General features: G+C 55.1%; 2 protein-coding genes across 3 annotated transcripts in view; both read left to right on the top strand.

The window, feature by feature from the left end:
- Positions 1 to 10,617, top strand: part of UBE2J2 (ubiquitin conjugating enzyme E2 J2) — a 22,946-nt gene extending 12,329 nt beyond the window's left edge. For both annotated transcript variants that reach the window (XM_053576647.1, XM_053576648.1), the window contains exons 4-7: positions 1,177 to 1,279; positions 1,371 to 1,509; positions 4,102 to 4,182; positions 4,721 to 10,617. In XM_053576647.1, coding sequence (XP_053432622.1) covers positions 1,177 to 1,279; positions 1,371 to 1,509; positions 4,102 to 4,182; positions 4,721 to 5,005 — 608 coding nt within the window. In that variant the 3' untranslated portion in view covers positions 5,006 to 10,617. The remainder of the gene's footprint in view (positions 1 to 1,176; positions 1,280 to 1,370; positions 1,510 to 4,101; positions 4,183 to 4,720) is intronic.
- On the top strand, positions 9,181 to 21,532 carry C1QTNF12 (C1q and TNF related 12). Its single transcript, XM_053577120.1, is given in 10 exon segments — positions 9,181 to 9,362; positions 9,928 to 10,064; positions 11,034 to 11,098; positions 11,568 to 11,705; positions 11,833 to 11,917; positions 11,994 to 12,130; positions 12,592 to 12,700; positions 12,966 to 13,062; positions 13,199 to 13,277; positions 13,485 to 21,532. Coding segments are annotated over 10 exon segments (1,125 nt in total). The 3' UTR covers positions 13,581 to 21,532.

Here is a 21,532-nt window from a genome sequence, read left to right as displayed (position 1 = left end):
GGGAACCTGTGGTGATTTGTAGACTAATTTGTTCACAGCCCTTGAGGCAGGACCACACCACACACAGGCCTGGGGTAGGCAGGGCTCCTGAGAGCCAATGTCATGTGTGCGCACATGTGCATAAGTCCCTGGGACTGGCCTGAAGCTCTGTATTTCCAACCAACCGAGCACCCAGGGTGTGAGGCAAGGATGGAGCGCCCCTGATGTTGCCTCTTGAAGGGTCAGGGGAGCAGGGGCCAGGGCTCTGGATTGATCTGAAGGTGAGGCGGAGGGGCTCTGCTGATGGAGGGTTGTGATGTGGGCAGGGAGCTTCCTGGTCTCAGTCTGACTGAGAGGATGGAGTTGCCATTTGAGGAAGTAGTAGGAATTCTGTCTTAGCTGTGGCATCTGGGGCAGTGGAGTATGGACAGTATAGTTGTCTGGAGTTTGACAAGGGGTCCATAGGTCCATATGGAGGTGCTGGTTGGGGATCTTGTCGTGGGACTCCTGATGGGCAGCCATGAGGCTGAGTGAGGCCCCAGGGTAAAGGACCCAAACCAGGTAGGGCTTTGAGTTGGTGGTTCAGAGTGGCCCTCGGGGAGATCAGACACCACTGGGCTGGGTGGCCTGAGGTCAGGTTTGGTGGAGCACTGTGGGGCCAAGAGCCTGGTTGGAGACCACTGCCCCTACTCTCTAGGGCATCCATGTCAGGGTGGTAGCAGTCGGTAGAAATTAGAGGGTATGAGTGGGGAGTGTGGTGTGTTTCAGGGGGCACTTGTTGGCTGTTGTATACAGTTGGGCGGGGAGAAATGGGTACTACAGGAGAGGGAGTATTGGATGGGTCAGGACCTCAGGTAGGGAGGGTGGCCTCAGCTAGACTCAGAGCTCCTGACATGCTTGGGGCATTGGCCCTTGCACGTTCCTTTCTGACTCTCCCCTTTCCCCTCTTTTGCTGAGGGGAAGTGTAGACAGTCGAGGAAGAGAGATTCAGGAGTGGGGGTGGGCCTGGCATATGTGCTACGTTGATGTGATGATGTGGGGGCACTGGGCAGAGGTCAGTGAGCCTGTGAGCTGGTGTGAGGTAGACAGGGCAGTGAGGATGTGGGGCCAGCCAGGGTGGCTAGTGGGCAGAGTCAAGAACCTCTAGGAGTGCTGTGGACAGTGACAAGGTGCTTTCCTCTTTCTGTTTTGATGTAGGTGGCTATTATCATGGAAAACTAATTTTTCCCAGAGAATTTCCTTTCAAGCCTCCTAGTATTTATATGATAACTCCCAGTGGAAGATTTAAATGCAATACCAGGTAAGGCCTCCCAGGAGCCAGGTGCTTTGAAGTTGGCTATGGCTGCGTGGAGTGTGTGCTCCTGCTGATGGAGCCCCTGTCTTGCATGCAGGCTGTGTCTTTCCATCACGGATTTCCACCCGGACACGTGGAACCCAGCCTGGTCTGTCTCTACCATCCTGACGGGGCTCCTGAGCTTCATGGTGGAGAAGGGACCCACTCTGGGCAGTATAGAGACATCGGACTTCACGGTGAGGGGTAGAGAGGGTCCGTCTCCTGGCCCTGTGGGATGGATGACTCACTGGCCTTCCACCCTGTGTCTGGGGTTGTTTTCTGTTCCTGAAACTCAGTTGCTTTCTTCTTCAGCAAGTAGTCACTGTACAGGGCTCCTGCCTGTATCCCCACTTCCCAGGGACATTGTCCTTGGCATCACATTCCCCTGTGCCTTCTAGACCTTGCTTTTTTCTTTCTTCTTCCTTTTTTTTGAGACAGAGTTGTACTTTTGCCCTTGGTAGAGTTTTGTGGCTTCATAGCTCACAGTAACCTCAAAATCCTGGGCTCAATAATCCTTTTACATCAGCCTCCCAAGTAGGTGGGACGATAGGTGCCCGCTACAGTGCCCAGCTAGTTTTAGAGACAGAGTCTTGCTCTTGCTTAAGCTTGTCTCAAACTCATGATCTCAAGCAATCTACCCACCTCAGCCTCCCAGAGTGCTGGGATTAGATGTGTGAGCCACCGTACCTGGCCCTAGTCCTTACTTTTATCCACATTAAATCCTGTCTGTCAGACCTGGTGTTTGTACCTGCTGGGATCTCTTCCTCAGGGGACTTTGGAGGGGATGGGGCTGTAGGAATGCCTTTCTATTTTTTTTTTTGAGACAGTCTCACTATGTCACCCTTGGTAGAATGCTGTGGCATCATAGCTCACAGCAACCTCCAACTCTTGGGCTCAAGCGATTCTCTTGCCTCAGCCTCCCAAGTAGCGGGTACTACAGGTACCTGCTACAATGCCTGGCTGGTTTTTTGTTGTTGTTGCTGTTTTGTTTTGTTTTTTGTTTTTTTGTGAGACAAAGCCTCAAACTGTCGCCCCAGGTAGAGTGCTGTCGCATCACAGCTCACAGCAACCTCCAACTCCTGGGCTCAAGCAATTCTCCTGCCTCTGCCTCCCAAGTAGCTGGGTCTACAGGCGCTCGCCACAATGCCCGGCTATTTTTTTGGTTGCAGCCGTTGTTGTTTGGCAGGCCCGGGCTGGATTCAAACCCACCAGTTCAGGTGTATGTGGCTGGCCCCTTAGCCACTTGAGCCACAGGCACCAAGCCTCTTCCTTTTTTTTTTTTTTTTTTTTTTTGATTTGACAGGAGTCTCACTCTGTGCCATGGCATCATAGTTCACAGCCACCTCAAACTCTTGGGCTCAAGGAATTCTCTTGCCTCAGTCTCCCGAGTAGCTGGGACTATAGGCGCCTGCCATAACGCCGGCTGTTTTAATAGAGACTGGGTCTCACTGTTGCTCAGACTGGTCTTGAATTCTTAGTTTAAGCAGTCCACTTGCCTGAGCCATCCAGAGTGCTGGGATTACAGGCATGAGCTACCACACCCAGCCTCTGTTATAGTTTTTTTGTTTGTTTTTGATCTTACCTGTGTTATAGTTTTTTGCTCATTTTCTAGTTAGGCCTTTCCTTATGATCCCGAGTGTCTTCACAGTATCATTTCTGGCACAGTAGCCACAGGCGCCGAGCCATGCTGTTTTGTTTTGTTTTTTGTTTTAGTAGGCCTGGGCTGGGTTCGAACTCACCAGCCCCAGTGCATATGGCTGGCGCCACCCACCTTTCTATTTTTCTAAGTAGGAATCTAGTTTAATGTTATTAATTGGTGACAGGGTGGGTACAGTGGGTTGTGCTGTAGTCCCAGCACTCTGGGAGGCTGAGGCAGTAGGATTGCTTGAGTTCAGAAGATCTTGGCTGCAGTGAGCTATGATGATGCCACTGCACTTTTGCCAAGGTGACAGAGTGGGACTCTGTCTTTAAAATAAATAAATAAATAAATAAAAATGGCTTGGTGCCTGTTGCTCAGTGGCTAGGGCACCAGCCACATACACTGGAGCTGGTGGGTTCGAATCCAGCCCAGGCCTGCCAAAACAACAATGACAACTACAACAACAAAAAAATAGCTGGGCATTGTGGCAGGTGCCTGTAGTCTCAGCTACTCGGGAGACTGAGGCAAGAGAATCGCTTGAGCCCAGGAGTTTGAGGTTGTTGTGAGCTAGTGATGCCACAGCACTCTACCCAGGGTGACAGAATGAGACTGTCTCAAAAAAAAAAAAAAAAAAAAATCTAAAGGAAAGAAATGAACCTTTTACTACTACTACTACTTTTTTTTTTTTTTTAGACTGAGTCTCACTCTGTCTAAAAGTAGACAGAGTGTACTGTCTGTACACTCTGGGTAGAGTGCTGTGGGATTATAGCTCACAGCAACCTCAAACTCCTCCTGGGCTCAAGCGATTCTCTTGCCTCAGTCTCCCGAGTAGCTGGGACTATAGGTACCCACCAGTTTTTAGAGATGGCCATCTCCGTCTTGCTCAGGCTGATCTAGAGCTCTTGAGCTCAGGGGATTATTTTGCTTCAGCCTCCCCAGAGTGCTGGGATTATAGGTGTGAGCCCCCAAGGGGGTCCTAATAAGTAAGCTTTTTTAGGACTGTGAGTGAGTTTGAGTTTGTTGTGAAGCATGAGCTTGAGTACTTTCTGCAACGCGAAGGCAGCAGCCCTCAACTCTGATGTGTGTTTGGGGTTTGTGAAACAGCTGAAATGAGCTTTCTGGTGATGATCTCCCTTCTCTTTCTTCCTAGAAAAGACAGCTGGCAGTGCAGAGTTTAGCGTTTAATTTAAAAGATAAGGTCTTTTGTGAATTATTTCCTGAAGTCGTGGAGGTAAGAAAGTGACAATTGGGAATAAGCTTTGCCTTCCTCTCTGTTAAACACTTTGTTTCAGTTCTTTCTGAAGAGAAAGTGTGTGTCCCTGAGGTGGGTCAGCAGGGAGGGGTTGAGGGCAGGCCCTGTCAAGACTACAGTGCCAGAGGGGTCTCCCTAGGGTTTCTTGGTACACAGAGGGGGCATCTGTGTATAGGGAGGGTTGAGACTAGCTGGCCTAAAGACCACTCCAGGTGGGCAGGGGTGGCCTCAGGCACTGGGAACAGATGGTGTGGAGCACTGGAATGGAGAGTGGGGTGGTGGAGGGGGAGCTGGGCCTCACGGGATGGGGCCCCTGTAGGCACAGCCTCCATGATGGCAATTCACACCTCTCATGTGTTCAGAGGAGCTAGAGCCCAGTCTGCTGCTTGAGGGCATTGGCAGTTAATATGCAGAGGAGAACGACTTCCTTGGTGGTGAATCATGAGGTCAGGAGTGCTAGTCCTAAGAGAGCTGATTTCTTTAGACCAACCATCATTTCTTGCTATCTTTCTCTTAGGAAATTAAACAAAAACAGAAAGCACAAGACGAACTGAGTAGCAGACCCCAGACTCTCCCCTTACCAGACGTTGTTCCAGACGGGGAGACCCATCATGGGCAGAACGGGATTCAGCTTCTAAATGGGCATGCACCTGGGGCTGGTGCGAACCTTGCAGGGCTCCAGCAAGCCAACCGGCACCATGGACTCCTGGGTGGTGCCCTGGCGAACTTGTTTGTTATAGTGGGGTTTGCAGCCTTCGCCTACACAGTTAAGTACGTGCTGAGGAGCATCGCACAGGAGTGAGACACATGGGGCCAGCCCCACTGTTGCTGTTGAGGGACGCCAACGCCAGTGCTGGACGTGGGCAGGCTGGACACACTGCCGAGTGCAGGAGGACCCGCCAGATTCTGGGTTTAGCATTTTAAAAACCTTAAAAGGAAAGCAAAAACCAAAATGTGTGATGTGGGTTTGGAGGATACTCCTGGTTCTCCACCCCTCTCTGGCACCGGTTCCCATTGGGGTTGGTTTGGTGGGTGGGGCCGCTCACACTTTGGTTTTTATAGCTTATCTCTTGTATTGTCTATAGACTTGTTTTAGTAAACCTGTTTTTTCATTTTATTAGATTTGGTCACTTAAAAATATAGAACGTAATGCCTATTAGTACTACGTGCGTTCTTGGCAAAGCCCCCTGGCTCATCAGCAGGTGAGAGCTGAGGGGCCTGGTGGTGGGGCTAGGGCCTGCACGTGGTCAGTGAGGCTTAGCAGGGTCAGGGTGAATGGCCAGCATCAGCCATGGATGGGGGGCCAGGAGATGTGGGATTTGTTCCAGGCCTTTTAAAATGTGCTTATAGTCAGTTGGAATGAAAACATTCTAGAAAGTGCTTGTTTATTTTTTTTTTTTTTTAGTTTTTGCTAAAGTAGAAGTTAAGATTCTGTCTACTCTGTGGCCACTGGGTGTCACCCTTAAAGCCTCAGCTGGGCATGGATCGGGCGTGTCTGCCTTGTTAGGGCACAGGCTCTGTATTCTGGAGCAGTGTCAGCCCAGCCCAGCCCTGCAGGGGCTGTATGTCCTCAAGTACCTGCAGAGCCTTTTCTCCAAACTCTTAGTCCATGAGGTCCTGTCCTGTCCTGTACAGGTGGAGGGTGGAGATCCCAGTGTCTCACAGGGGTCCCCCCAACAGGAGGGTTGGTTCTGTGCCCTTTGAGGAGTCCTCTGAGCCCTTTTGCTGACTGTACAGGCAGGCTCGAGTGCTCCTTCCCAGGTGCTGGTTCAGGGCTCACTCATGAAAGGTCCCTGAAAGGGCACATCCCAGTGAGTATCCAAGCTGTGTGGGCTCAATTTTGGGACCCATGCTGCCTTGCCCTGATTGCTGATGTCTTCCCTTTTTTATGTTTGTATTTTGTGATTTCACCTGCACAGGAGATTTTGAAGATGTATCACATTGTTTGAAAAACTTATGTCTGTGAGTGGTGCTGTGTCCAGTGGTGGACACGGCCACAAGTTATCACCAGGAGAGCCCCACTGAGGGTGAACACACTAGCCCTCCAGAGGCTGTGAAATGGATATGCAGTCATACACACTCATCTTTGTCTTTGCTTTTTAATCAGTTTATTTAAAATTGCTCTAATTTACCATTTGTATGTATTTAATCCACTCTTGTGAAAAAAATCTTTAATTATATTTTTGTTCCTAAGTTTTATGGTGTGTCAGTGTTGGTAGAGATCTTTGTGCATCTGGAGGCTCAGCTGGGGAGGCCCATGGGCAGAAATCATCCCTGCCTGGCCTGGGGATGGCGTGTTGGCCATGGGATTAGGCCTGTGTGGCAGCAGTGGGCACAGCCTTGGACCCCGTTCCCCTCCTGCGCTGGACTCCAGCACCAGCCAGTCTGCAGCCTGGCTTGCAGGCGCTTCCCTCAGCAGCGCTGGTTCCAAACCATTAGTGTTTCCTGAGGCTCTGGGATGCAGAATGTTAGCGACTACAGAGTTTGCCCAGTGCATGCTGTTGCTTTTCTTTTTTCCTTCTTTTTCTTTCTTTCCGTTTTTTTTTTTTTTTTTTTTTGGGACAGAGCCTCAAGCTGTCTCCCTGGGTAGAGTGCTGTGGCATCATGGCTCACAGCAAACTCCCAACTCCTGGCTCAAGCGATTCTCCTGCCTCTGCCTCCTGAATAGCTGGGACTACAGGCACCTGCCACAACACCCAGCTATTTTTTGGTTGCAGTCGTCATTGGTGGGCCTGGGCTGGATTTGAACCCACCAGCTCAGGTGTATGTGGCTGGTGCCTCAGCTGCTTGAGCCACAGGTGCCGAGCCCATGCTGTTGTTTATCACATGTGGAATCTCCACATTGACAACCCTTGGTCAACAGAGCAGAGGGGTCTGTGGTGCCATGGCATGCTGCCTGTACTAACCTAGAACAAAAGGAGATCGTTGACCCTGTTGGGCTGAGTGCATCTGACCCTTTGTTCCTGCCAACTTTCTTTGGAGGAATCATGAGCCCCTCTGCACCTGTGTGGCATCCCCTGGCCAGCACAGCCCATCACTCACCGTCCAGACTGTGCTGTGAAGTCTTTTTATTGAGGCAGAGTCTCACTTTGTCACGTCACACTCAGTAGAATGCTGTGGTATCATAGGTCACAGCAACCTCTAACTCTTGGGTTCAAGAGATTTCTCCTGCCTCAGTATCCCTAGTACCTGGGACTACAGGCGCCTGCCATGACACCTGGCTATTTTTTTTTTTTGTTGTTGTTGTTTAGCAGGCCTGAGCTGGGTTCAAACCCACTAGCCCCGGAGCAGGTGGCCAGTGCCCTAACCACTGAGCTACGAGTGCCCAGCCTGAAATCTTTTGATATAAGGAGAAAACTCTGGTAGACATGGGTGGAGAGCAGCCCCTGGGTGGATGCCAGGGGCCTGCCAGCTACAGTCAGGCATCTGGGTCTGAGAGTAGCAGCAGTGGCAGCCCACAGAACACCTGGTGGGATAGCGTCCCAGGGTTCTTTGCCATTTCTCCAGAGCCTGGGGGTGTCGGGGTATCTGGGGTTGGGGTTGGGGATTAGGGAGAGCCAGCAGCTGGTCCTGAGCCTCCTTTCTGGGGGCAGCTCAGAGATTCAGAAGGGCAGGGTCATTTTAGTGGTTTCCTAGGGGACTCCTGCACTCACCAGAGGGAGCATGGTGAAGGGAATGCTGAAGGTCCTGTCCCCCTATGCTTGTGCCCTGCAAATCACTGTCCTAGCTGCTCTCAGTACAGGGCTTCGCTCCTTATGAAGTTACCTGGGGATGGGAATGCAAAGGCTCATCCTTCCTGGCTCTTGGGTGTGGTTTGGCTCCCTGTAGCTCCCAGCCTCACTGGGACAGGCCCTAGGTCCAGCCTTCAGACTGTTGGTTAACAATGGGGAGAGATGGAGGCCCAGCCTGTCTGGAGTCACAGGGAAGCACACTGCCAGCTGGTGTGCTGAGAAATGTGCAGAGAAGTAGGGTGCTGTGCCTGTGGAGGCTCTGGTGGCCCTAGCAGGACCTCTTAGGCTGAAACACTAGCCCACTCCAAGCCTGGATTGAGGCATGTGGGGGCTGTTTTCCTGAACTGTACTGGGGTCCCAGCAGGGCTTGGGTATAGCTGGGGCTGAAGGCATTGTCTGAGGAGCTTAAAGCTACAAGAATGTGCTCTGGGAGGTTCCTGCTCCTCCCAATCCACTCTTAGTAAGAGTTGGCCTCTCAGTCTTGTCCTTAGAGGTCATGTTTCCTCCAGAGGACCAGGAGGGTAAGGGGGTAGAGGGGTCCCTGGTGGGCACTTCCCACACATCTTCCAGTTTTGTCTCTTGGATGGCTGGGCCTGGGGTTGGGGTCTCTTGCTCAGCCACCTTCACCATTCTCTGCTGATGTCTGGAAATCCACAAGGGGTATCTGGAACATTTCAGTGCTGTCCGCTAGGGCCTATATGCTCACTATTCTTAGCCTTGACTACATTTGGACAGCCAGCTGGCAGCAGGCCCCCACCTCTTGGCCACTGAGGATAGAGGGGAGAGGGCAGGAAGGGGCAGATGAAGAGGCCCTGGATCAGGTAGGTGAGGAAAGGGGCTATGGACTCTACACAGCTGGTGGACAGCATTGCAATTAGCGGGTGGAGGTGCCAGACTAAACCAAGTTGTGATGGGAAGGGAAGGATGGAGGAGGGGGCCCTCCAGCAAGGGGTGGGAAGTGTAGTCCTGCCCACAACTCAGCCCCCTACTCACTGGAAGAGCTCAGCAGAGGTCAGTGGGGGTCCCGTCCCCTTCTCCATCTTCGAGCCTTTCCCTTGGAGCCTGTGGGGTGTAGGAAGGAGGGCTTGGGGAGGAGGTCAGGGCTTCTTGGGCTGCAAGGGTACAGTTCAGAGAGGCTGGGGACTGAGCAGGTCGGTTGCAGCAGCGTCTCAGCAGTGGCAGTGTCTTCGTTTAGTCATGGGGCCGCTCTGGCTCATCTGTCTCAGATGTGCACTAGCAACCTGGCATGCCCAGGGCCTCACTCCCACACCACTCTGAGCGCTGCCATCCCCAGGAGATCGCCTGGGCTGTGGCCCTCCTCTGTCCACGGCCACAGCTCATGCTGTTGGGGGACGTGAGGGCTCGACAGCACTCAAAGGCCCACAGTGCCACCATGTCCCACAGCACTGGCTGCCGGTCACCCTCCAGGTAGGTGGGCCCAGTTCACGTGGCCACGAGCAGGCACCACTTGGCAAACTGCTTGCCCTTTCCCAGTCTCTATACAGGCTCTATGTTTCCTGGCTCTGACCCAGATCAGGCTTCCTGACCAAAAGTGAGGATTTGCTGCAGCCATTAACCCTTTGAAGCCCTTGGCCTGTTAAGCCCTGAGCAACCTGTGCTATTAGGTGTAATGCTAGGGGAAAGGGGGGACTCCATGGTTCACCAGACACCATGCACCCTACAAACTTGTAAGATTTCCATCCCAGGGCTTGCCTGCCCCTGTGCAGCCTGGGCCCTTCATGGCCAGTACCCTCTCTCAAAGGAAGTGCTCTGCCCTCGTAGTACTCAGGTCTCAGTCTGTCCAGGGGCCTCCTGCAGACTAGAGACACCCCCTACCCCATCTGCCTCAAACCTGGGCTTCTGCCCTCTTGAGCTGAAGGTCTCTTGAGGGGTTTTGAAGTACAGCCTGGGGCCTCTTGCTGCTGTCCTGTGTGGGGAGGGGAGCAGAGGTGGTGTCCCTGCAGCCCCTCAGTCCTCATGCCTTTGATCCTAGCCTCCCTCCTCCCAAGGGTGTCTCTCTGGCGGCCTGCCCAGCTGCCTCAGCCCACGCTGCCCCATCAGAGCCTGTGGCCCTTTTCCACATGGGCAAGCCAAGGAGAGTTAAGGCTACAGCTCTCCCACCTGAGGAGGGTAGGCTGGTTCTGCAGGCAGAAGGGTGCCAGGCAGGGCTGGGATCAAACCAGCCACCTAGGAAGGGGAGGAGGCACCACCTACACCCTTGGTGGCAGTTCCTTAGAGAATAAAGGCCAAGATCAGCCTGGGGATTGTTAGAAGTCAGAGGCCTCAAGCTTGGTGTGTGCTCCCCTGCATCTGGGGTGCCTACCTTCCTGTTGGGTAGGCTTAGTCTCCATCTGCTCCCTGCTACCTCAGTCGTTGGCATGTCAAGGGGAAGTAGCAGCCAGGGGAACAAGCAGACCCCAATATGGGAGGAGGAACTGTCTCTAGGTGGGGCCTAGGTCAGGGATGGGATAACCCCTAGGAGAGAGGCCTGTCTGGTCCACTAGAGAGGACCCCCCATTCAGGAGAACAGGCCTAACCTCAGAACTTGGCTCTTGCTGGGTTAGAGTTAAGGCTGACCTCAGGATGGGTCCATGGCCTGGGCCTTGACTTCTTGGCAAACCCTGCCCTGGCAGGGGGCTCCCTCCTGGCCAGGCAGCTTCTGTTAGATTCCTGCCCATTCCACACTCTTTTTTTTTTTTTTTTTTTTTTTTTGTAGAGACAGAGTTTCATTGTACCGCCCTCGGGTAGAGTGCCGTGGCCTCACACGGCTCACAGCAACCTCTAACTCTTGGGCTTACGCGATTCTCTTGCCTCAGCCTCCCGAGCAGCTGGGACTACAGGCGCCCGCCACAACGCCCGGCTATTTTTTTGTTGCCGTTTGGCCGGGGCTGGGTTTGAACCCGCCACCCTCGGCATATGGGGCCGGCGCCCTACTCACTGAGCTACAGGCGCCGCCCCATTCCACACTCGTTAAGTCTGCCATGCAGACCTCCATGCTTGGTTCCCAGGCCACACTCTCCCCAGCTCACACCCCTTAAGCACAAATTCTCCTCTGACTGGGGTTGGGGCTCTTCTGCCTCTGCCCCAGCTTTGGGGCAGGAACCGGGCCTAAGAACGGCATTGGGCAGCTCTGCCTGGCCCTTCCCAACCCTTGCTTGAACAGGGTAGGCCCACTAGGCTTAAGCCTGAGAAGTGGGGCTGGGCTAAGTGCAGAGATTGCCTGTACTTGGACCAAGGCCTGTACCCACTGCCCCAACATCCAACCCCAACCCTTCCTTTGGCTCTTGACCTGACACTGTCTCTGGGATTCTTGGACAGGCTCTTAGACTACTGGCTCCTGTCCTGTCCCTACTCCCCCTGCCCTCACCACCCTTGCCTCTACCTCTGCCAGGGTCAAACCCATGTTGGGAGTCAGGGCCTCAGCCCTGGCTTGAGCAGTGGCCTGGTCTTTGGCCTGCCTGTGCTCCTGAAGTGGGGATGTCTGGGTTCTGAGTCCCTCAGGGTGGCTAACTGGCCCTACTGGCCTTCAGCATCTTTCTTGTGTCTGTCTGCATCCTTCCCAACCAAATGCCCTGAGGTTCTCAGCCCTGTGCCAGGCACAGTAGGACAGAAGCCTGGTGGTCACCATGTTAGCCCAGTTCCCTGACCTTGCAGTCTCCTGAGGCCTTGGGACCTGAGTTGTTAGATGCCCACATGACGTGGCTGCACTTTGTCCAGTGGCCGGACTAAGGGGCTTTGAAGAAACGGTGCCGTGGGCAAGAGAAGAAGTTGGTGAGCCCTGGGCTGCTTGGGGCCAGCCCTCCTAGGCCCTCACTGGGGTCTGAGCCCAGGGAAAGGTATGGCTGAGACTCCCACAGAGACCCACTGAGGCCCTTGCTTTTCTTCTGCCTCTCTTCAGCAAGGCCTCTTGGGTCCCCCAGGACTCCTCAGTGCAGAAGTCACCCAGGAGATCCTGCTTCAGGAATTTCAGGAGATGCTGAAAGGTAACGTTCCCCTCCCCACCCAAGGCCAGAGGTACTGGGCTGGGCTGACCCTCTGCTGCTGCTCCCCTGCCCACAGAGATTACTGAGCACCAGTTCCCAGGGCTGCTCCAAGGACTGGGCCCACAGCTGGTGTCTGAGGCCTTCCACTGCCAGCTGAGGGACCTGCAGATGGTGGACAAGAAGATGCTGCTGGAGCTTTGTGGCTTTCAGGTCGTGAGTGGGGGTGGGCCGGGTCCTGGGGCCTCCAGAGGCCTTGACCAAGTGCAACAGGGGGCAAGGGTGCAGGTGTGTACCCCATAGGCAAGATGGGCCCAAGGCCACCACTGATAGTCGCCTGGGGGTCTGGCGGGGGAGCTGGGCACAGAGGGTAAGGCGTGGCATCAGGTCAAACTGTGGGCCCAGATCCCGCCTTATGCCAAAATGGGCCTGGAGTTGTGGGGAGGCAGGGAGACCCTCTCTGTGGGGGTTGGTGGGACTTTGTCTGCTCATTGGGATCTGAAGCCTGTGTCCTGAAGCCCAGGTGGGCAAGGATGGAGGGTCAGCCCCATCCTGTCCACTGGTGAGAGAACCAGGGCCCAGGTCATGGGCTGACAATCACTGGGGCTTCCTCTGTGCTGGTTTGCAGGGGAGGGTACAGGCCCTGCAACCAGCCACTCACCTGCTGTACCTCACAGCCCACTGCCCAGGGTGCCTTCCTACGGGGGTCCAGCCTGAGCTTGTCCTCAGGCTGATTCACAGCGCACGTGTCTAGCAGGTTCCAGTTCTCTGCCAGCCTGCACATGGGTGAGCTTGGGCCCACAGCATGTGTGGGGTAGGGACCTTCCCGGGTGGGTGCCAGTATCACTGGCCCTGGGCCTAGGTCCCATTGGAGAGCTGCCACTTGCTCTGCTGAGGACCCTGGACTGGGCGTGGGGGTCATTGTCTCCTGTCCTCTGGGCTGTGGGGTCACAGCTATCCTCCTGGGCCTCAGGCCCTCCCTCACCCAACCCCAGCAGCCCCTCCTGGGCCTGGCCCCTGTGCACCACCTCCCTAAGGGCTCTCTCCAAAGGCCACTGTATGCTGCAGGGCCAGTCACGCCTTTGGGCCCAGGACTCCGTGCGCATGTTCATCTGCATCGAGTCCCTGTGCATGTCCCATCGTCATGTGTGAGTGAGCCCCCAGAGACTGGGGTCCCAGGTGGGCATCTAGAAGGGACATGGGACCATAGGGATCTCTGGGCCTAGGGTATGGTCTTGGCCCAGGGCCGGCTCTGCCCTCATCTTGCCCTTTGTGATCTGCCAGGTCCCTGGAGGCTGTGTCAGGCCTGGAGAGCAACAACAGGGTCTTCATGGCCCAGGTGCAGGGGCTGCTGCACCTGCAGGTGAGGCCAGAGCAGGGGTCATGGGCGCACTCAGGCTCAGGCTACACAGTGGGTGGGCTTAGGGACCATGATGGGCTGGGGGCCTTGGTTGGGCCCCTCTAGCCAGCGGAAGCAGGAGAAACATTGGCCATATGGTCACTCCAGACCCCTAAGCCTGAATGGCTGGACTGGCGCCACCATAGTAACATCCACTGTGGGTGATTGCAGGCTAGACAGTATGCCTTGGTATTTGTGGACAACAGCTCTGGGGTGGTTCTCACTATTCACAGCACCAGCTTCTCTGGGGTGCTCCTGGGCATATGAGGAGCTGCCAACTCAGAGGATCCCCCCTTAATACCTGTGGTCACTGCAATAAAGCGTCCTTAGCTCTCACTGTTGCCCTTGGGTGCTGCCTGGTCATTGTGTTGGTGGAGGTGGAGGCTGCTGAGGTGTGGGCAGGGGCAGAAGGATCTGTCCACATGCAACAGCCAGAGCGCAGGGCATAGCTGCAGATTCCCATACACAGCCTTAGGACAGACTTGATGGGGGTGGGGAGTTAGATGAGCTCCCTCCTGGTAGCTCCTGCACCTGCTGCAACTGTGTTTATCCTGAGGACAAGGACAAGTGTCCATGCAGGTCCTTGCTCAGCCCTGCCCATGGCCAGAGACTTGGAGGGCAGTGGCTATGGACATCCCAGGCCTTGTGGCCATGGGGTGCTGGAACCCTGGGAGGCTATGGGAGAGGGGTCCCTGACAGGGAGGCCAGGAGCCAGTCAGTGGGTGTGCAGGCTGCACACAGGCTATGCTCTGTGTGGGATTGGAGGGTACCCACAGGCACAGGTGTAGTGACCCCAGCGCTTCTACTCCTTACCACCTTCCCCAGTGAAACCCACCACACCCCAAAGGCTAGGGTCCCTCTGGGCCTTTTGGGCCAGAATTGCCCCTTTGAGACCAAACCTGGGCCCCACCATGGACCTGTGCATTTGGAGACCCCCTACTCCTAGCCCATTCTGGCTCTCTTCAAACTCAGATTAATGACTGTAATGTAAACAGGCCTCAGGATGTTCTACCTCTGCAGAGCTGCCAAGGTGCCATCTCTGGTTGGCACTAGGATCCCTCAGCAGGTGGTGGCGCCTTCTAGCCCCTAACTTCTCCAGAGGGCTCAGGAGGGCTGGCCTAGGGCCATCTCCTGAGGGAGGATGTACTGCAGGGGTGGGCAGATGGCAGGTAGGTCCTGTGCAAGCTGGGTGGGAGGTGGGTCAGGTGGAGGCTGGAAGAGAGTGGAACCCTAGCCACTACCTGTCCTCTAGGACCTTGGCCTGCCTGGGAGGAGTCACAAGACGGCCCTTCCTAAGGCCTACAAGGCAGTGAGGCAGCCAAGCCAGCCAAGTGACCAACCAACCAGTGTTGGCCAATGCTGGTTAGCAGTGGGCCTGGCTGCTGACCTAATCCCACCACTCTCCCTGGGTTCCCCCAGGGTGGCATCAGGGGCTGGGACTATCTGGAGGAGTCCCGGTTTCATATTCCAGTCTAACCGAGGTTGTCCTAGCAGCCAGCGAGGGCCTATGTGGAACACAATCTTGGGGTCTCCATCCAGAAGGCTGTGGCAGGTGTGACTGCCTCCTTCCTCTTCCCAATTACTGAAGACCTGATCTGGGGCCCTAGGAGCCCAAGTGAGGTACAGAGCTTGGGGAGCCCACTCTGCTCCCTGCTCAGGGCTCCCTTGTTGGGCACAGCATTTACACTGGGGAAACTGAGGCTGTGTGCTGGAGGGAATTCCCAGGGTCTCTATGGAGGCATAGTAGTCCTTGGAGAGGGTGATGGGCAGGTATAGATCTGCAGAGGCAGGGCCTCTCTGCCTGGCTGGGTCCTGGGTCACTCATCTTTGTCTTCCTTCTCTGGCCCCTAGGAATAACCCCCACCCCCACAGGAATGGGCTGGGGCCTGACCTCCTGTGCCTTGCCAAGGCCTGGCCACACCATGTGGGGGTCTTCTGAGGAGCCAAGAGCAGCCATTCTCCCACCTGTCTAGTCCCGGAGTCTGTGAGGACAGGTGGAGCCCTGAGAATAGGACCCAGGGCAGGATGGCTGAGAGCCAGGGAGCTCTGCCCTCTTTGTGAGGGGAGGCCATTAGCCACTTACCTCTAATTCCCTTGGGCTGTGCTGGGGCCAGGTGGGGTGGGCACCTGATGCAGGAGAGGCCAGGCCCCACCTTTCACCAACTTCAGTTTAGGCTGTAGAAGGGGTCTGGGCTTTTGAGGTGGGAGGGAAATGTGCATCACCTCCAGCCTGAGTTTGGGTTCCTGAAGGTGGGTGCAGGCCAGGCCACTGTTTACAGCAGAGGCTGGCAGGGGTCCCAAGAGGGAGGGAAGCCAAGGAAATGATGCTTTCTCCTGCTGGAGACATTCCCTTTTGGAGCTGGAGTGGTGGGAGGCCCAAGTGCCCAGTCGTTTCCCAGCCTCTGGTGGTGGCCAGAGCCTAGTGGTCAGCACTTCGCTGACCCCATGCTCTGCCCCAAGCAGCACCCTGTCCTCCCTGAGTTGAATTGTGAGAATACAGTCTAACCCTGCTGCCTACCAAGCTGGGGCACAGGGCCAGTGGGACTTGGGGCCATAGATTGCCAGCTGCTGGGGGCATTCCCAAATCATGGCACTTGGCCCAACACCATTCCTAAGCCCTGGTCTCAGGGCTGCATCCTGGCTGGTCCTGAGTAGACCCTCCTGGCCCTGAGGCTGACGTGCTGGGGCCCTGCCTGTGCGTTGGATCACAGCCTGTCCCCCACACTGTATGTGCCACTCTATCCTGGTGTGAATGTCAGGCTCAGGGTACTGGAACATCTTCTGGGGCCCCAGGCCTGGCCTGCCGTCAGGATTAAGTGCCTTTGCCAGCACCCCCACCCTATCTGCCTCCAGGTCCCCTCAGAGGTTGGGGTGTACAGACGGGCCTCACACCACACCACCTGGACCTGGGGTACCTGGGTGTAAACCTTTGGTGCAGCCCACACAGGTTAACCCTTTGTGGCCACAGGCCAGCTTGGGGATCTATCACCCTTGCCTACCTGGTGGGGCCTGTGGCTTGGGAGGGGTCTGCTCCAAGGGCCCCCAAGGAGCTCAGCATGGGCTTTCCTTCCTAATGTCCACAATAGTGTCCTGGACCCACGCTACACATCCCTGTCACCTGGACCAAGTACCAAGAGTGGCCCAGGGTCTGTAGATCCATGTGGATGCATCAGGCGGCTGTGTGAGTGAGTGGTGTGTCTGCTGTCTCCAGGTATATCCTGGCGTGTAGGCAGAGTGCAGCAGCATCCTGTGGGGGTGGTATGCTATGTGTCTACGGACTTCTGCCCTGGGGCCAGGACTCTTCACAGTGCCAGAAGCACCAGGCGTCTTGGGAGCAAACACAGGGCAGAGCAGGTGTCTACGTCCGGAGCCCTCAGCCCACCGGTCAATGAACTCAGGATTGGCCGCAGCTGGGGTATATCCTGCCAGAGAGAACTGATGGCTTTGGTCACACTGTCCTGTTAGTTGGTTCAGCCCCGGATGTAGGGCAGGGAAGAGGGCTCCCTGGTACCCCATCCTGGAGAGCAGCCTCTGGTGGCAGCAGGGAGGCTTAAGGGTCTGCCCATTAGCCAGAGGCTCTTGCGGCTGGAGCTGCTTGCACTCCCATGTCCTGGGACTATTGCTTACTGGCTAGGCTTGGCTGGTCTGCTCTTAGGACTCCCAGTTAAGGCCACTCTAAACTGTGTGGCCCCAGGGTCCTGCCCCAGGGGACCTCAACAGCCTGGGGTCCCCTGCAGTCTGGCCCTGGAGAGGGTAGGTGTGGGCTGGGACACATAGGTGTTGGGAACACGCCCTGCCTATGCCTGCTGCTGCCATTGTGTGTCTGTCCACCAGTATGTCTGACAGTTGCACAAGTGTGCCTGGCATGTGGGGGCTCAGGGACAAAGGGTCTTTATTTGGGAGGATTGGAGTGCAGCACCCCCCAGGTGATGAAACATGGCTCCTCTGCTGTGATGACTTCAATTTCGCCACAGCTGGTGTGTCAGACATGGGCCTTCTGCCCATGCCTACACCCATGATCCTCTGAGGCTGCCCTGGTAGGACCTAGGCATGTGTAGGGTGACCAGATGTGTAAGAGGAGGCAGGGCTGAAGGGCTGAGGAAACTCCATCTCTGCAGGGAAGCATGTTAATCTACCATCCTTGTGCCCATTCGTGGCCTCCAGCCCCTTTTTGCAGGCCCCCAGCCTGCCTTCTTGTACTAGCTGCTGAGGGCCATCAGGGACTCCATCCCAAGCCTGTCCCTACCATGGTCCAGGAGTGTGCAGGACACCCTCAGCACCAATGTCAGTCGTGTTTCAGAGGTGTGAGTCTCCCTCTGGGGCTAGAAGGGCGGGGCCCTGTCTGGAAACTCAGTTGGCGGGGAAGATACAGTGACCCTGTCATCACTGGCAGGTGCTTAAGCCTGGCTCCAGCCATCCATCACTCTCTCTCAGGATCAGAGGTGGGCAGCCTGGGTGGTGTGGGGCCCTGGAGGAGGTCCGGCCAGCTAAGACCTTTAGACACCACTGGAGGGAGGGCCAGGGCTTAGGTTTCCTTCTCGGGTCAAGGGACTAGGGGCTAGGTCAATCCTCAGGTCAGCAGGAAGGTGGAGCTGGATTCCTACCCTACCTGGACTCTTGCCCCCACCCCCACCCCAAGCTGCCTTGGAGAGTCTGCTGCCACTTTAGAGGACAGAGCTTCCTGCTGACCAGAGACAGCAGCACCCTGTGGCTCCTTGTTTCTCTTTGGCTGTGTCAGCCCACACCAAGGCCAGCTGAGCTGTGACATCAATGGAGAGTCCAGCCCCAACCTCACCACATTGGCCATAGTTCTCCCCTGTGTTACCACCAGAGCAGGGTGCCTGAGACCCAGCTATGGCCAACTTGACCAGAGCAGAGACCAGAGGCTGGCCAGGAGGGGAGGCAGGAAGTGGCTGGCTCAGGTGGGCCTGAGGCCTTCCAGACGTGATCTCACCTGCCCTTGGTCCCCTGGCCTCAGCTACCCCTCTGCAGGCCACTCTGCCCACAGTGCTACTTCTGGTGGGACCCCATAGTCTGGGCGCTCAAGATCCTTGGAAGGGGCAGGTGAGTTCCAGAGATGCCATTAGAGGACCCAGGCAGTGTGGGTGGACATTAGGGCTTCTGTTTGCTCTAGGTGATGCTAGACCCAGCAGCACAGTGCATGGGTCACCTGGGTACAGTGTGGCCTAGGGGTGGGGTCCCCAAAGGGAGGGAGGCTGAGGGCAGCAGCGCCCCTAGCAGGGAGAGGCAGTGTTAGCACTCTGGGGCCAGGTTGATGGGTGGGGAGGGTACTCTGGGTAGGAGCTGGGAGGCCTCTAGGACAGGCTCAGGAGCACAAAACCACACAGGCCAAATGGCACTGGGTGCACCTCAATTACCCCAATTTTTTTGAGGACCCCAGAGATGGTTAGGCCTCAGGGACAGACAGTCATGCAAATGCAGTCTCAGGCCTTTCACTTTGGCTCAGCTTAACCCTGAGGCTGTTTATTGGCGGAAACCTCTCCCCACACTCCTGCAACCCAGGGCAGGTTACACTTAACTGGAAATGAGGCTTTTGGCAGCCCAGAAAGCAGGGCCCTGAAGGACACAGGGTCCTCCTTTGAGCCCTGGTATGCCTTAGGCCTGTCTGTGGCCAGCTGCTCTCTGGGTTGCCCAGGGCCCTAGGGTGGGCACTAGAGCTGGTAGTCCCAGGAATGTCAGTGCAGTCAGGTGCCTGGGCAGGTAGGAGCCACAGGAGAGTGGGCTGCTCCCAGGTCCTGAGGGCCCTGAGCTGGGACAGTCAGCCAGGGAGAAGGTGGGGCCAGCAGCCCAGAGAGGTCCCTGCTGCAGACTAAAAGATGAACGACAGTCAAGTCCGCAGACATGTCTTCCCTTTCAGCTCTGGATAATGATAGCAAAATTTAGGTCTTAGCAGGAATCACATTCCTGACTCACCCCAGCCTATGATGGCAGCTAGGGTCCTGATGGCCTGTAGAGGAACCACCCGACTCTCATCTCCTGTATCTGTTTCTTCTAAGGACCCAGTCCTACTGGAGTGTACTCCCTCACCCCCAGTGATCAATTTCCAAATAAGGTCATGTTTGTAGGTGCTAGGGGTCAGTTAGCCCATAACCAGGGTCGGAACAATCATGATCCTAGCCAAGCACTGGCTCTGCCTAGGCAGGCAGGTGGAGAGATCTCAAGCTCTAAGGGATGGGGATGCCCCAGAAAGACTCAGGCTCAGGCAGCACTTGGTTAGCTAGGGGCAGCCACTCCAGCCAAAAACCTGTCTGCAGGTACATGGGCTAGCCCAGGTGTGCCACTCCCCTTACGTGCCTCTATGCCACCTTGGGGGAGCAGGACTAGGGTCCCCTAGAAAGGGAGGACCCAGAGAGGCCAGAGCTCTCTGGTCTGGCTTCTTGGTAGAGCACTGCCTGGGCACCCTTCAACCTGACACTACAACCCCCACAAGTAGGGCCACTGGAGGAGACACCAATTTGGCCTGGGAATAGTTGAGTATTCTAAGTTCCCCCAAAGAAATGGGTCCATAGTTCCCCCAAAGAAATGGGTCCATAGGCCGGTGCCTGCGGCTCAAGGAGTAGGGCACCGGTCCCATATGCCGGAGGTGGCAGGTTCAAACCCAGCCCCGGCCAAAAAAAAAAAAAAAAGAAATGGGTCCATAGTCAGACCTCATGTCCCAAGGGCCTGCTGCCTCCTGGGCTCTGGGTTTGGCTAGGGTCTCCTAAAGAAGTCTAGAGAGCTAGCACCTTGGCGGGTGTGGGGTGAACAGCGCAGCTGGAAGGGCTCAGACTAGTGTAGGTGGCTGAAAGAGGTCCTGGGACACCAAGCGAGCCTGGGCAGAAAAGCTGCAGGGAGCAGAAGGGGATGGCCTGGCATCGACTCAGGGCAAGTCTGGGGTGTCAGGAAAAGAAAATGGTGGTTGAGGCTGGCAGGCAGCCATTCCAGGGGGCCTGCTTTCCATCACAAGCCCCCTAAATCCCAGTACTATGTTCACCACAACATGGATGTGGTCAGCCCAGGACAGACTTCATGCTGTTTTAGAATTTAGGTTGCACAACTTGGCATTTCCATTTTTGTAGGTCAGAAATTGTTGCATGCCGGATTTTCAGACTTTCTGGCAGGAGATTCTTAGACATTTGTGCCATGTTTTCCATAGGGGTCAATGCCTTGGAGCAATGCACAACCAGGCAGGGACCTGGGGCCACATGGTTCTCAGCAAGTCGTCCAGTCTCCCTAAGCACCTTTTCCTCATCTGAAAAACAGAGATATACATGCCAATTCTTCAAACAATTTGGAGGTTCAGACAAGAAATCCAAGTAAAACTGATTTTTTTTTTTTAATCTGAGACAGTCTCAAGGTGTCCTGGGTAGAGTGCCGTGGCATCATGGCTCACAGCAACCTCCAACTCTTAGGCTCAAGCGATGCTCTGTTACCGTTAGAGTCTCACAGAGAAGCAGTGTCACGGAGAATAAGACCCTCAATTGAAATTGTATGGAAGATAAAGGGGACCACCGCTCTCTCATGGCATGTGGCAATCTTTATTTCTTCCACCAAAGCTTATATAGATACATAACTTAATCAATAAACACATCACTTAAACCTTGGCCCCAGGCCTCTTACTGCCTGGTACTTATGGGCCTATGGATAAACCAGATTAACTGATACTTTATCTAACTTAATTCTCCTAAAAATACATGACTTAATGGAGAACATGTTAGCCATTACTTCTTTGCTCTTATCTGATAAAGCCTGAGGCTCTGGGGGAGAAAGGTAGATTGAATACCTGCCTTACTGGCCTCACCGTCCCAGAAGCATTTACTTTAAGCAAAGCATAATCAGGAAATTCCTAAGGCATACAGAAATTCGTTTGCAAGCCTCCGCTCCCATGTGGGCCTTAAGTCCGGGGGTTTTATGCCCACAACCAACCCGGCCATATGGGATTCTGCCTCAGTTTCTCACAAGCATGCCTCACAAAGTCTTTTCACTGCTCCCTCTCAAACAGCTTTTTTAACCAGAGGCATATAGGCCTTTCGCCTATAAACCTCTTGCCTCAGTTTTTCTATTTTTATTAGAGACAGGGTCTCGAATTTGTGAGCTCAAGCAATCCACCTGCCTTGGCCTCTCAGCGTGTAGAATTACAGGTGTGAACCACCACCTAGCCCAAGTAAAAATGGATGGCAGGAAACTTGAGATCCTGAACCTCTCAGGAGCCTATGACC

This window comes from Nycticebus coucang, chromosome 22, assembly GCF_027406575.1.
Source record: "Nycticebus coucang isolate mNycCou1 chromosome 22, mNycCou1.pri, whole genome shotgun sequence".
NCBI classification, from domain to species: Eukaryota; Metazoa; Chordata; class Mammalia; order Primates; family Lorisidae; genus Nycticebus; species Nycticebus coucang.
Note: the sequence above shows the minus strand (reverse complement) of the source record. Positions and strands in the feature narration are given on the sequence as shown.